The sequence below is a fragment of the Thalassophryne amazonica genome, chromosome 22 (genome assembly GCF_902500255.1).
Source record: "Thalassophryne amazonica chromosome 22, fThaAma1.1, whole genome shotgun sequence".
Taxonomy (NCBI): domain Eukaryota; kingdom Metazoa; phylum Chordata; class Actinopteri; order Batrachoidiformes; family Batrachoididae; genus Thalassophryne; species Thalassophryne amazonica.
In genome coordinates this window covers 34135605-34150445 of record NC_047124.1, presented here as the reverse complement: position 1 = coordinate 34150445, position 14841 = coordinate 34135605, and the positions used below count along the sequence as shown (strand labels likewise).

At 45.9% G+C, this 14841-nt stretch overlaps 1 protein-coding gene across 2 annotated transcripts in view; it reads right to left on the bottom strand.

Annotated features, from left to right (window-relative positions):
- LOC117503795 (NLR family CARD domain-containing protein 3-like) overlaps positions 1-14841 on the bottom strand; it is a 554615-nt gene that overhangs the window by 11690 nt on the left and 528084 nt on the right. The window contains exon 5 of one of the 2 annotated variants that reach the window (XM_034163051.1): positions 5-83. The exons of the other annotated variant lie outside the window; for it this stretch is intronic. Coding sequence (XP_034018942.1) covers positions 5-83 — 79 coding nt within the window. The remainder of the gene's footprint in view (positions 1-4; positions 84-14841) is intronic. 2 annotated transcript variants of the gene reach the window in all.

Sequence of the window (14841 nt, the reverse complement as noted above, 5' to 3'; positions counted from 1 at the left end):
AGACCAGAAACATGTGGTTCAGGTTTGTTTGATGCTGCTGAGCAGATGGAACCCTGAGAACCTCTGAGCTCTGCTGCTTCACTCTGTGGATCAATCAGAAACAGTTTACTCACATTATGTCTGAACACAAACAACTTCAAGTTCACATCAACCTGCATCATTATTCAGAACACACAAAGTGGTTTTCATGGTCGTCTTCTTGGTCCTACTGATCGCACTGAAAGTCGTACTGATTGTCCGTCCACACAGGACCAAAACACTGACCTTTTGGATTTATTGTTGGAAAATATGAATTAATTTTCCAGGAAACAATTCCCTTCCACAGGCTTGGCAGGACGGCCCACCGTGCCAAAAATAGTGAGCGCTCCTCCATCAACACGACAAAATTAAAAGCTTTTGCTTTGTGCTTTTAGCTTGAAAATACAGATTAATCAACCGTGTTTCTCATGTTTGTACTGGGGATGGTGTCATTAAGATTTTAATGAAACTAATACTCATAGCAGTACAGTTTACATTGATATACCTTTTTTTTTTATTTTGGCATGTAGAATTCAAACTGACAATAGAAATGGGTGACTGGCTACTGACACATGCAAAAGAGAGAGAGAGAGAGAGAGAGAGAGAGAGTTTAGTGCTCAGAATAGAGGTTAATATGAGGACTAGAGTCCTCACTCCTCATGCTGCCAATTAAACATGACAGTGACATGACGCCTCCTAACTGGGCAAAATATTGATGAAGTGCCCAGATGTTAATGCTTTTTCAATGTGGATACGCGAGTGAACACACTCGGAAAAAAGCTCACAAAATACATGTTAAAATACCGTTCTGACCTGATATCCAGCCAGTAAAATAAGTTTATATTAAATTATGTAAGTAAAGTATTAAACTTACTCTGACACACATACATTCCCAAATATTAGTGTTGAAAGTTACGCAGATCCAATCTGTTCCAGCTGTGTTCAGCGCAGCACGACTCGTCAAACCACTTCAAAATACACACACACACACACACACACACACACACACACACACACACACACACACACACATACACATATATATATATATATATATATATACTCAACAAAAATATAAACGCAACACTTTTGGTTTTGCTCCCATTTTGTATGAGATGAACTCAAAGATCTAAAACCTTTTCCACATACACAATATCACCATTTCCCTCAAGTATTGTTCACAAACCAGTCTAAATCTGTGATAGTGAGCACTTCTCCTTTGCTGAAATAATCCATCCCACCTCACAGGTGTGCCATATCAAGATGCTGATGAGACACCATGATTAGTGCATAGGTGTGCCTTAGACTGTCCACAATAAAAGGCCACTCTGAAAGGTGCAGTTTTGTTTTATTGGGGGGGGGATACCAGTCAGTATCTGGTGTGACCACCATTTGCCTCATGCAGTGCAACACATCTCCTTCACATAGAGTTGATCAGGTTGTCAATTGTGGCCTGTGGAATGTTGGTCCACTCCTCTTCAATGGCTGTGCGAAGTTGCTGGATATTGGCAGGAACTGGTACACGCTGTCGTATATGCCGGTCCAGAGCATCCTAAACATGCTCAATGGGTGACATGTCCAGTGAGTATGCCGGCCATGCAAGAACTGGGACATTTTCAGCTTCCAAGAATTGTGTACAGATCCTTGCAACATGGGGCCGTGCATTATCCTGCTGCAACATGAGGTGATGTTCTTGGATGCATGGCACAACAATGGGCCTCAGGATCTCGTCACGGTATCTCTGTGCATTCAAAATGCCATCAATAAAATGCACCTGTGTTCTTCATCCATAACAGATGCCTGCTCATACCATAACTCCACCGCCACCATGGGCCACTCGATCCACAACATTAACATCAGAAAATCGCTCACCCACACGACACCACACACGCTGTCTGCCATCTGCCCTGAACAGTGTGAACCGGGATTCATCCGTGAAGAGAACACCTCTCCAACATGCCAAATGCCAGCGAATGTGAGCATTTGCCCACTCAAGTCGGTTACGACGACGAACTGGAGTCAGGTCAAGACCCCGATGAGGATGACGAGCATGCAGATGAGCTTCCCTGAGACAGTTTCTGACAGTTTGTGCAGAAATTCTTTGGTTATGCAAACCGATTGTTCCAGCAGCTGCCCGAGTGGCTGGTCTCAGACGATCTTGGAGGTGAACATGCTGGATGTGGAGGTCCTGGGCTGGTGTGGTTACACGTGGTCTGCGGTTGTGAGGCTGGTTGGATGTACTGCCAAATTCTCTGAAACGCCTTTGGAGATGGCTTATGGTAGAGAAATGAACATTCAATACACGAGCAACAGCTCTGGTTGACATTCCTGCTGTCAGCATGCCAATTGCACGCTCCTTCAAATCTTGCGACATCTGTGGCATTGTGCTGTGTGATAAAACTGCACCTTTCAGAGTGGCCTTTTATTGTGGACAGTCTAAGGTACACCTGTGCACTAATCATGGTGTCTAATCAGCATCTTGATATGGCACACCTGTGAGGTGGGATGGATTATCTCAGCAAAGGAGAAGTGCTCACTATCACAGATTTAGACTGGTTTGTGAACAATATTTGAGGGAAATGGTGATATTGTGTATGTGGAAAAAGTTTTAGATCTTTGAGTTCATCTCATACAAAATGGGAGCAAAACCAAAAGTGTTGCGTTTATATTTTTGTTGAGTTAACTGACAGGATTCCAAAAAAAACTTCTCCACTGTGCGACGTAAACCTTCCACACAATCCAGACAGGCACAAAGAGTGAATTAATTAATTCCACATGGTTCACTTTAATTAAATCCATTTTTGTATAGTACTGAGTAATTTCAGCTTTGAATTAAATTCAAGGAGGTTTAAATTCTCAGGTTTCATATACAGGCAACATGGTTCACTCCAGTTTATTCCGCAAAAATCATGAAAAAAGTAACAAGAATTTTGAAAACTGTTTAATTATAGAAGGAAATGTTGTCTCCCTTCTCCGTTTGTGGCTTTGCCGACATGTGCAGCTTTCCAGCATTTTACTGGAAGAGATACTAGAGTCGGCCCTGTGACAGGCTGGCGTCCTGTCCTGGGTGTACCCTGCCTCGCGCTCTATGACTGCTGGGTTAGGCTCCAGCCCCCCGTGACCCTAGATTGGACTAAGAGGTTGAAGATGAATGAATGAATGAAGATACTAGAGTCTGCAGTCACACTGAGAAGCGTCACAGCAAGGAGGCGTGGTCACCATTTTAGATCAGGGCAACTCAGTCAGCGCACACAGACGCTCAATGAGTCTCACCAAGAAACAGGTGCAAAATGCTGGAAAGCTGCACATGTTGGCAAAGCCACAAATAATTAAACGGTTTTCGATATTCTCCTTACATTTCTGTGACTTTTGGCCAAGGAACTGGTGTAAACCGTCTTGCCTGTGTATGAAATCTGAGGATTTAAACCACCTTGAATGGAATTTAATTCAAAGCTGAATTCATTCTGTATTATACAAAAATGGGTTGAATTAATGTGGACCATGTGGAATTAATTAATGCACTCTTTGTGCCCATCTGGATTGTGTAGAAGGTTTATGTCGTGCGGTGGAGAACTTTTTTGGAATCCTGCCAAAGTTCATAATTTATTATATATACATGGTAATAGATTGATGAGTCGTGCTGCTCTGAACACAGCAGCAGGACGTCTCAGCTCAGCTGAGCTGCTGATTTATTGCTGCTGGTACAGATCAGTGTTCTGTCAATTGATGCGTCCCCAGGCATAAATCCACAGTTCCACGTCCCGACAATATTGTGCAATAAATACAGCATGCACATGCAAATTTCAACTTTTTAAAATTGAAAAGACACTTATTGCTGTGGTATTTTCATGTAAAGACAAAAATTATGTGCATTTCCTTCAGTGGGGTAGTTTAACTCTGTGTGTGAATGTTCTGTCGAGTTGAGCAATTGAGTTGTGCGTCCTGACAATATTGAGCTGTAAATACAATATTGTTGTTGAATTTTCATTCCTCGGTCACTCTGTCAGGGAGTTCAGTCCGGTAAAGAGAGGCACCGTCAACACGACAGGGGGAAGTGTGGACGGGTGAGGTGTGAAAGTCTGGGTAGAGAGAAATGTGCATGCGCGCACATGCACAGTTGTGCGGAGGGCTGGCTTCTCGATAGGAATGACATCTCGTGTGGACACAGGCTGAAACTGCACAGGATGTAAATGGAGAACAAAGGTGATTTATTTGACCAAAACACAGGAGTCCAGAACAAACAAACAGAAGGATTTCAAAGGCAACAGCATGAGTTAACATGTAACACAAACCAAAACGCACCTAACAAACAAGCAAAACCATTGATTTCTATTTAATCCTCTAGATGGCGGATGCAGCCTGTGAGCTGTTGCCAGCAGCTGCCATCTTGCTTAGAGTTATTCTACATCATCAGTCATTAGATTAAATAGAAATATGATGATGCGCTGACTTAATCTGAAAATGCTTTTTTGTGCAGCGTTCAGGTGCAGTGACAAGCTGACAAATGATTGGTTAACTAAAGGTTAAATAGGTCATTTCTCATTCTCTCCTCCTTCATAGACTGACAGCTCTTGGTTCATCATGCACTCCTTCAGACTGGTTTTCATCTTTTCTCTCTGGCCGCACTCAGTATATTCAGTTAAAAACATTAAATCACAGCCATCTCCCCTCTCCTCTGGTGTTCCCCAAGGCTCTGTCCTTGGTCCCATCCTTTTCATTATCTATCTTCTCCCTTTCAGTAATATATTTCAGAAACATAATATTCAATTTCATCAGCAGTACTTTGTCATTTCAAACCCATATCAATAACATCACCCGGTCTGCATATTTCCATCTCCAAAACATTAATCGTCTACACCCGTCACTCACTTCTGTCAGCACTGCTGACAACTCTCTCCTATTTGGTTTCTCTCAAAAGCTTCTTCATAAGCTCCAACTGGTTCAGAATGCAGCAGCTCAGATAATCACAGGAACACCATTTATTCACCACATCACCCCCGTTCTTCAACAACTTCACTGGCTCCCAATTACTCACAGCATTGACTATCAAATCATCCTTCTAACCTTCAAGGCCCTCCACATCCTCGCCGCTCCGTACCTCATCGAACGTCTTCACACGCACACACACACACACACACCCGGCCGTACCCGCAGATCATCATCGTCTCTCATCCTCACCATTCCTCCTGTCTGCTTGACCACCGTGAGATTTAGAGCTTTCAGTCTCTCTGCCCCCAATCTAGTGTTTTCAGATTTATTTCAGCTTGGTCCAGATTGAATAATCTTATCACCTCAATTCCAATGAAGTTGGGACATTGTGTAAAATGTAAATAAAAACAGAATACAATGATCTGCAAATCCTCTTCAACCTATATTCAATTGAAAACACCACAAAGACAAGATATTTAATGTTCAAACTGATAGACATCTTTGTTAGTGCCACGGGCACAAACAGACCCCCATACTATCACAGATGCTGGCTTTTCAACTTTGGGGTTGTATTTTCACCCTGGCTGGCGTCGCTGTTCCATTTATTTATATTATTTGATATTTTCGCGGAGAAGCGCTCCGTAAAAGCAGCGCCGCAGGTGGGTTAAGAGCAGTCTTTAATATTAATATCTTTAAAATGGTGCAAGTGTGTGAAGCTCTTACTTTCACCCCTGATTATTTACCACATTTAACTTCATAATGAAATTCATTTAGGGTCAGACTAGTATCTGGTGTCGTGACAGACAGTGTGTTTGACAAACTGATGGTTTTATTTTCTATGTGGACTGGGACCAACAAATTCAATCAAGTCTATTATATAAATTGTCTGATTCTCTTCTGTATTTGTTTTGACAAATATTGTCTGTACAAATGTGGGACTGAGTTTGAATAAATGTAACAGCACAGAAAATGCAGATTTATCCTGAAACTCTCTTAAAAACATTGATTTCTATTCATGTTTAGGTTGTCAGATGCAAACCAAGATGGTGGCGCTCTGTCAAACAGCCAGAGAATGAGCGCATCGCCCCGGACCTCCATCTAGTGAGTAAATAGAAATCGATGGTAAAACAAAGGACAATGAACACAGAGACGTCAAACAACAGAAAAACTCACAGAGGTGTCAAGGAACAAACAACAAACTGGGAATGAGAGGTGACAAAGAATCATTTGGCAAACTCAAAGCAGAACGGTGCAGCACTTAATGTAACACAAATAAACAGACAAACAACACGTGTGAAATGGAACAGGTGTAGGGGAGACCAGGAAACAATACACACCTACAAAAACACACAGAAACTGACAAACACAAAGTGACACAAACCTCAAAAGAGCCCTGGGTGTGACAAGAACCAAAACATCTCAAACTAAAAGTAGAAACAAAACCAAATACAAAAACCAAAGAAGAAAGGGCAGAAAACTAAAGTGGAACTCAAGGATGCAGAAACAGAGAAACCACACGACTAACAGACATGAACACAGAACTGAACACAATGACAATTAACATAGAGAGAGAGAGAGAGAGAGAGAGAGAGAGAGAGAGAAGGCTATTTATTCAGGTTTTTTCTTTTTATGCTTGAAAATATAACAGAAAAATGGGGGAGGTGATGGTCTCATGGTTAAAGTGTTGGGCTTGAGACCAGAGGATCCTCGATTCAAATCCCAGCCTGACTGGAAAATCACTAAGAGCACTTGGGCAAGGTCCTTAATCCCCTCATTGCTCCTGGTGTGTAGTGAGCACCTTGTATGGCAGCAGCCTTACATTTGGGTAAATGTGAGGCATTATTTTAAAGCACTTTGAGCATCTGATGCAGATGGAAAACGCTATATAAATACAGTCCATTTACCATTTAAAATACCCTTAACCGTATGAGCATTGTTATGTCTGCCAAGGACACGTTAAAATCATCGGTATTTATTTATTTCTTCATGTGTCTGTTAGCAGGATTACACCAAAACTACTGCACAGATTGTCTTCATCATAATTTGCAGTTTTTTAATTGGTATCCCAGTGCAAAGTGTGTATATATATATATATATATATATATATATATATATATATATACACACACACAGTTGTGCTCAAAAGTTTACATACCCTGGCAGAATTTGTTTGTTTTTTTTGGCCATTTTCATAGAATATGAATGATAACACAAAAACCTTTTTTTCATTCATGGTTAGTGGTTGAGTGAAGCCAGTTATTCTCAAACAACTGTGTTTAGTCTTTTGAAATCACAATAACAACAGAAACTACCCAAATGACCCTGATCAAAAGTTTACATACCCCTGTTCTTAATCCCATGTTTTGCCTCCTTTAACATCACTGACAGCTTGGAGTCTTTTGTGTTAGTTGTGGACGAGGCTCTCTGATAGTAAAGCTGCCACTGAATATGTCTTGGACTTTATTTACATCAATTATGAAGAAATAAAAACAGTATGGCACTTTAAGGTAAATCTGCATGGAGTAGACAGTTCTCAAAAACTGAGTGACTGTGCAAGAAGGAGAAGAGTGAGGAAAGCCACCAAGACACCCAGACAACCCAGAAGAAGATCTCGGCTTAAGTGGCTGTGATTGGAGAACTGTTTATCGATAGCATCACAACTGTAAACACAAACAAAAGCAATGTACAAGCCTACGCAGACATAAAGGTAGGACCAGACCAACAAACTGTGAAGTTCAAAATGGACACAGGTGCAGAGATTAATGCCATTCCAGACAGCATCTACAAGGCACTGTTCAACGATGTACCCACGATGCCACCTGCACAATCCATCACAGCATATGGTGGAAAAGCCCTAAAAGTACGAGGCATCTGCAACCTAAAGTGTGAATACAACAACCAAGCAAAACAACTGGACTTTCACATCATCAATGCCAAAGCACCACCCATCCTAGGACTAAGTGCTAGCCTAGAGTTAAACCTGATAAGACTGGTTATGGGAGTGAGTCAAAGCAAAACAGACAACGACCCAAAAGCAATACTAAAGGACTACGCTGATGTTTTCCAGGGCATTGGAGAGTTCCAAGGAGAACGCACATTCCGCATCAATCCAGACGCAACACCTGTGGTATACCCTCCACGCAGAGTCCCCATAGCACTACGAGCAAGGCTCAAAGAAGAGCTTGACAAAATGGAGGACAATAAAATCATTAAAAAGGTAACTGAACCTACCATCTCTAAGCTCAGGAAAATGGTGTCACGAAATGATTTAAAGCTTATTATTCATGCTTTTGTGTCAACACGTTTAGACTATTGTAACAGTTTGTTTTCATGTCTAAACAAGAAGGAGTTCCATCGACTGCAGTTGGTACAGAACTCTGCAGCGAGAATTCTGACACAAGCCAACAGGAGGACTCACATTTCCCCAATTTTAAAGGAGCTTCATTGGCTGCCAGTGTCCTACAGGATCAATTTTAAAATTTTGGTTTTAACCTTTAGAGCTCTACATAGTCAGCGCCTTCCTATATCTGTGACCTCATCCAGCCTTATGCCCCTGCCAGGGCGTTGAGGTCTGTGGATCAAAATTTGTTGATGATTCCACGCACCCGTTTTTCAACCAGAGGAGAGCGATCCTTCCAGGCTGTTGCTCCCAGGCTTTGGAATGGTCTCCCGCTCTCTCTGCGCTCACTGGACTCTTGACACTTTTAAAAGCCAACTTAAGACCTTCTTTTTTACACAAGCTTTTGCTTAGGTTTTGGGCTGCTATGCTATATTTTTAAATGTCTTGGTCACTATGTGGTGTATTGTGCTTTTTATGTTGTGAAGCACCTTGTGGCTCTTGTCTGTGAAAGGTGCTATACAAATAAAATTTACTTACTTACTTACTTACTTACCGAATGGGTCAGTGCCCTTGTTGTTGTAGAAAAAGCCCAAAAACATAAACTACGCATATGTCTAGACCCAAGAGATCTAAACAAGGCCATTCAGAGACCACACTATCCTCTATCAACACTCGAAGACGTCACAACAAAGCTTGCAGGAGCACAGTACTTTAGTGTACTTGATGCAAGATCAAGCTACTGGGCCATTAAACTGAGCGAGAAATTGTCACTGCTGACCACTTTCAACACGCCATTTGGCAGATACAGATTCCTTAGGCTGCCTTTTGGTATTAGCTCAGCACAGGACGAGTTTCAGAGACGTGTGGACGAGACATATGAAGGACTTAGGGGTGTTGCTGCCATTGTAGACGATATTCTCGTTTCTGGCAAAACAAAGAAGGAGCATGACGAAAACCTGAGAGCAATGCTCCAACGCACAAGAGAAAAGGGATTAAAGTTAAACCCAGACAAGTGCAAAATCTGTGTCCAAGAAGTCAGCTATTTTGGCCACAAGCTTTCCAACAAAGGCATCAGCCCAGACCCACAAAAAGTGAAGGCCATACAAGACATGCAGCCACCACAGTCCAAGTCGGAACTCGAGACAATATTGGGCATGATCAATTATCTGGCCAGGTTCACTCCACGCATCTCAGAGGTGAATGCACCACTAAGACTGTTACTAAAGCAGGACAGCAAGTTCATTTGGGATGCTGTACACGACAGAGCATTTGAGCAAATCAAAGAGCTAATCACAAACCACCCAGTGTTAGCCTACCTTGACCTTCAGAAGGAACTGACCCTTCAGGTGGATGCCTCAAAGAGCGGCCTAGGCGCCGTACTGCTTCAGGATGGCAGACCGGTTGCCTACGCATCCAAATCACTCAACAGCACAGAATAAAACTACGCTCAGATTGAAAAAGAGCTGTATGCGGTGCTCTTTTGTGTGACCGTGGAGTCTGACCACAAACCTCTGGAGGCAATACTCAAGAAGCCACTCGCTGCTGCACCACCTCGTCTTCAAAGGATGATACTGCAACTTCAAAAATACGACATCCAGATCACGCACAAAGCTGGAAAAGAAATACCAGTAGCTGATACGTTGTCGAGAAAGTCAATTGAGTACTGTGATAACAGCTTGTGTGAAGGTATGGATGCACAAATACGAGGTCTGTCCATAAAGTATAGGTCCTTTTTATTTTTTTCAAAAACTATATGGATTTCATTCATATGTTTTTACGTCAGACATGCTTGAACCCTCGTGCACATGCGTGAGTTTTTCCACGCCTGTCGGTGACGTCATTCGCCTGTGAGCACTCCTTGTGGGAGGAGTCCTCCAGCCCCTCGTCGGAATTCCTTTGTCTGAGAAGTTGCTGAGAGACTGGCGCTTTGTTTGATCAAAATTTTTGCTAAACCTGTGAGACACATCGAAGTGGACACGGTTCGAAAAATTAAGCTGGTTTTCAGTGAAAATTTTAACGGCTGATGAGAGATTTTGAGGTGATACTGTCTCTTTAAGGACTTCCCACGGTGCGAGACATCGCGCAGCGCTCTCAGGCGCCGTCATCAGCCTGTTTCAAGCTGAAAACCTCCACATTTCAGGCTCTATTGATCCAGGACGTAGTGAGAGAACAGAGACGTTTCAGAAGAAGTCGGTTTCAGCATTTTATCCGGATATTCCACTGTTAAAGGAGATTTTTTTAATGAAAAACGTGCGGACGGGTCCGCGCGTCGGGACGCAGCCGGCGCGGTGCGGCGGCACAGGAAAAACACCTCCGTGTTGATAACCATTTGTAAAATCCAGGCGGCTTTTGATGGCTTTCAGTGGAGTGAGTATATGAGAAATTGTTTAACAGCTGGACATGTTCCAACTTGTCCTTAAGGCTTCCAGCGGAGGTGTTTTTCCTGTGGCGGCTGCGAGCCGACGCTGCAATCCGCCCGCACGTCTTTCATTAAAAAAAATCTCCTTTAACAGTGGAATATCCGGATAAAATGCTGAAACCGACTTCTTCTGAAACTTCTCTGTTCTCTCACGACGTCCTGGATCTTATTCCACTTATTCACATGGAATGGACATGACTATATCACAATCGTGGACTACTACAGTCGATACTTTGAAATGGAGAGACTGAGCAGTAGCACTGCATCTGCTGTGATTTTAAAACTCAAAGCAGCATTTGCACGGCACGGCATTCCTGAACGTTTCATAAGCGACAATGGTCCCTGCTACAGCGCAGCAGAATTCCAGCATTTTGCAGAAGTGTGGGACTTCTCACACATCACCACAAGCCCGAGATACCCACAAAGTAATGGCCTTGCTGAAAAGACAGTACAAACAGCCAAACACATCCTGGACAAAGCCCAGGCAGACGGCAAAGACCCTTACATTGAATTGTTGGAGTATCGAAACACTCCTGTGGACAACCTGAAGTCTCCAGCACAGCTGTTGATGAGCCGCAGATTGCGCTCTATCCTTCCCACAACAGCTACACAACTACAGCCAAAATTCACCCCTCAGCGCATCGTGAAGCAGCAGAGAGAAACCTGCCAACGCCGGCAGCAGCTGTACTACAACAGGTCAGCTAAAGCCCTCCCACCTCTACCAGCAGGTGCACACATTCGCTTCCGCCAAGAGGATGGATCGTGGAAACCTGCTACAGTGACACAACCATCGTATACTGACAGGAGCTACCACATCAAAACGGAAGAAGGACAGACTTTTCGGCGCAACAGACGGCACCTTCGGGAAACCACCGAGACCGCAGACCAACCAGTGCCAGAGTCAACAAGCACTGAACCTATCTTAGCTCCAAGTGACCAGCCACAAGAGCAGCCTGGTTACACCACCAGATCAGGCCGTGTCATCAAGCCTCGAGAAATACTTGATCTGTGAATGGTAAGAGTTGTTTACATTATTTTACAAACAGGCACATTACCATATTAGTTACATGAAAATTGTTGGGAAAGTGTAAGTACACGGACCCACAACAGGGGGCGCAAATGAACGGACAATGGAATAGGTCAAATAACAACACTTTACTGTTGCGAACGTGCACAACAAATACAACAGATTACAATAATGGACAAAGTCAATTCACAAGGGTGTCGTGTGGGCAGGCTCGAAGATAGGAGACACCTCTCCAAAGTAGAACCGGAACCACACGGTTTCCTCCGCCACAGGACCCCGGGAATACTGGAGCCGCCAAGTCCCGAACTCCCAGGTGGCCACTGCCTCCGCGTGTCGGACCTGGTACTGCTGGCGAGGAACAAAGAACAGTTAACGGAGGGCGCGTTTGCACCCAGCAATCCGTACGGCAGGAAAACTACCTCCACCTCTCGTTGGAAAAGGAGTCTGTTTATACAACACACAAAATCACAAAAGATGACTGTTTACACAGTGAGCTGAGGATATTACCTTCCAGGTAGAACGATATCTCGGCAAAGAGGTGGAGACGTCGTCCTGCTGATATACTCCTGCCGATCAGATGATTGGTAACAGCTGTTGCAGATGATGCGTGACAGCTGTCACCCTGGCTGCTCCTGTGAGGCGGCTGCGCCCTCTGGTGCCTGGAGCCCGCACTCCAGACAGGGCGCCCTCTGGTGGTGGGCCAGCAGTACCTCCTCTTCTGGCGGCCCACACAACAGGACCCCCCCCTCAACGGGCGCACTTCCGTAGGTGGGCCTGGACCGAGGGCACACCGACCTCTCCCTCAACCACCGGAAACAAAGGAGGTTGGTACCCCAGACATACCTCGAAAGGGGAGAGCCCGCTGGCTGACGACACCTGGCTGTTATGGGCATACTCGATCCAGGCCAGATGGGTACTCCAGGCCGCCGGGTGCGCGGCTGTCATGCAACGCAGGGCCTGCTCCATCTCCTGATTGGCCCGTTCTGCTTGCCCGTTGGTCTGGGGATGATACCCGGATGAGAGACTCACCGTGGCCCCCAGTTCCCGGCAGAAGCTCCTCCAGACGTGCGAGGAGAACTGGGGACCGCGATCGGAGACGATGTCTGTTGGGATCCCATGCAGCCGGACGACGTGGTGAACCAGGAGGTTCGCTGTCTCCTGGGCCGTCGGGAGCTTCGGGAGGGCCACGAAGTGGGCCGCCTTGGAGAATCGGTCCACTATCGTGAGGATGGTGGTGTTGCCCTGGGACGGCGGGAGGCCCGTGACAAAATCCAGGCCGATGTGGGACCAGGGGCGATGGGGCACGGGCAGCGGCTGGAGCAGACCCGAAGCCTTGCGATGGTCAGCCTTGCCCCTGGCGCAGGTGGTACAGGCCTGGATATAATCCCGGATGTCGGCCTCTAGGGACGCCCACCAGAAGCGCTGCCGGACAACTGCCACAGTTCTTCGCACCCCTGGATGACAGGAGAGCTTAGAGCCGTGACAGAAGTCCAGGACTGCAGCCCTAGCTTCTGGTGGGACGTAAAGTCTGTTCTTCGGCCCAGTTCCGGGGTCCGGGCTTCGTGCCAGGGCCTCCCGGACGGTTCTCTCTACGTCCCAGGTGAGGGTGGCCACGATAGTGGACTCCGGGATGATGGGTTCCGGTGGATCCGACAACTCCGTTTTGACTTCATCTTCATGTACCCGGGACAAGGCATCCGATCTCTGGTTCTTGGTCCCGGGACGGTAGGTGATCCGGAAGTCAAAACGGCCGAAGAACAGTGACCAGCGGGCTTGCCTGGGATTCAGCCGTTTGGCGGTCCTGATATACTCCAGGTTCCGGTGGTCAGTGAAAACCGTGAATGGTACGGACGTTCCCTCCAACAGATGTCTCCACTCTTCAAGAGCCTCTTTCACCGCAAGGAGTTCTCGATTGCCGACATCATAATTCCGTTCGGCCGGGGTCAACCTGCGGGAAAAATAGGCACACGGATGAAGGACCTTATCGGTCTTCCCGCTCTGGGAAAGCACAGCTCCTATCCCTGAGTCCGAGGCGTCCACTTCAACCACTAACTGGCGACTAGGATCGGGCTGCACCAGAACGGGTGCAGACGAGAAGCGCCGTTTCAACTCCTTGAATGCGGCATCGCAACGATCCGACCAGGTGAAGGGGACTTTTGGTGAGGTCAGGGCTGTCAGGGGGCTAACTACCTGACTGTAGCCCTTAATGAACCTCCTGTAGTAATTAGCAAAGCCGAGGAACTGTTGCAGCTTCCTACGGCTAGTGGGTTGGGGCCAGTCTCTCACCGCCGCAACCTTGGCCGGATCAGGAGCGACGGAGTTGGGGGAGATGATAAACCCCAGGAAGGACAAAGAAGTGCGGTGGAACTCACACTTCTCGCCCTTCACAAACAGCCGGTTCTCCAACAACCGCTGCAGGACGTGACGTACATGCCGGACATGAGTCTCAGGATCCGGAGAAAAGATGAGTATATCGTCTAGATATACGAAGACGAATCGGTGCAGGAAATCCCGCAAGACATCAATAACCAAAGCTTGGAACATTGCGGGGGCGTTTGTGAGGCCGAACGGCATGACCAGGTACTCAAAGTGACCTAAGGGGGTGTTAAATGCCGTCTTCCACTCGTCTCCCTTCCGGATCCGAACCAGGTGATACGCATTTCTAAGATCCAATTTAGTGAATATTCGGGCTCCATGCAGGGGCGTGAACACTGAATCCAACAGGGGCAACGGGTATCGATTGCGAACCGTGATTTCGTTCAGTCCCCTGTAATCAATGCATGGACGAAGTCCGCCGTCTTTTTTACCCACAAAAAAGAAACCTGCACCCATCGGGGAGGTGGAATTCTGGATCAACCCAGCGGCTAAAGAGTCCCGGATATAGGTCTCCATTGATTCGCGCTCAGGGTGGGAGAGGTTGTACAGCCTGCTGGACGGGAACTCACCACCCGGAACCAAATCAATGGCACAATCGTACGGACGGTGGGGGGGAAGGGTGAGCGCCAGATCCTTACTGAACACATCTACAAGGTCGTGGTACTCCACCGGCACCGTCCCTAGATTGGGCGGGACTCTGACCTCCTCCTTAGCCTGGGAACCGGGAGGAAC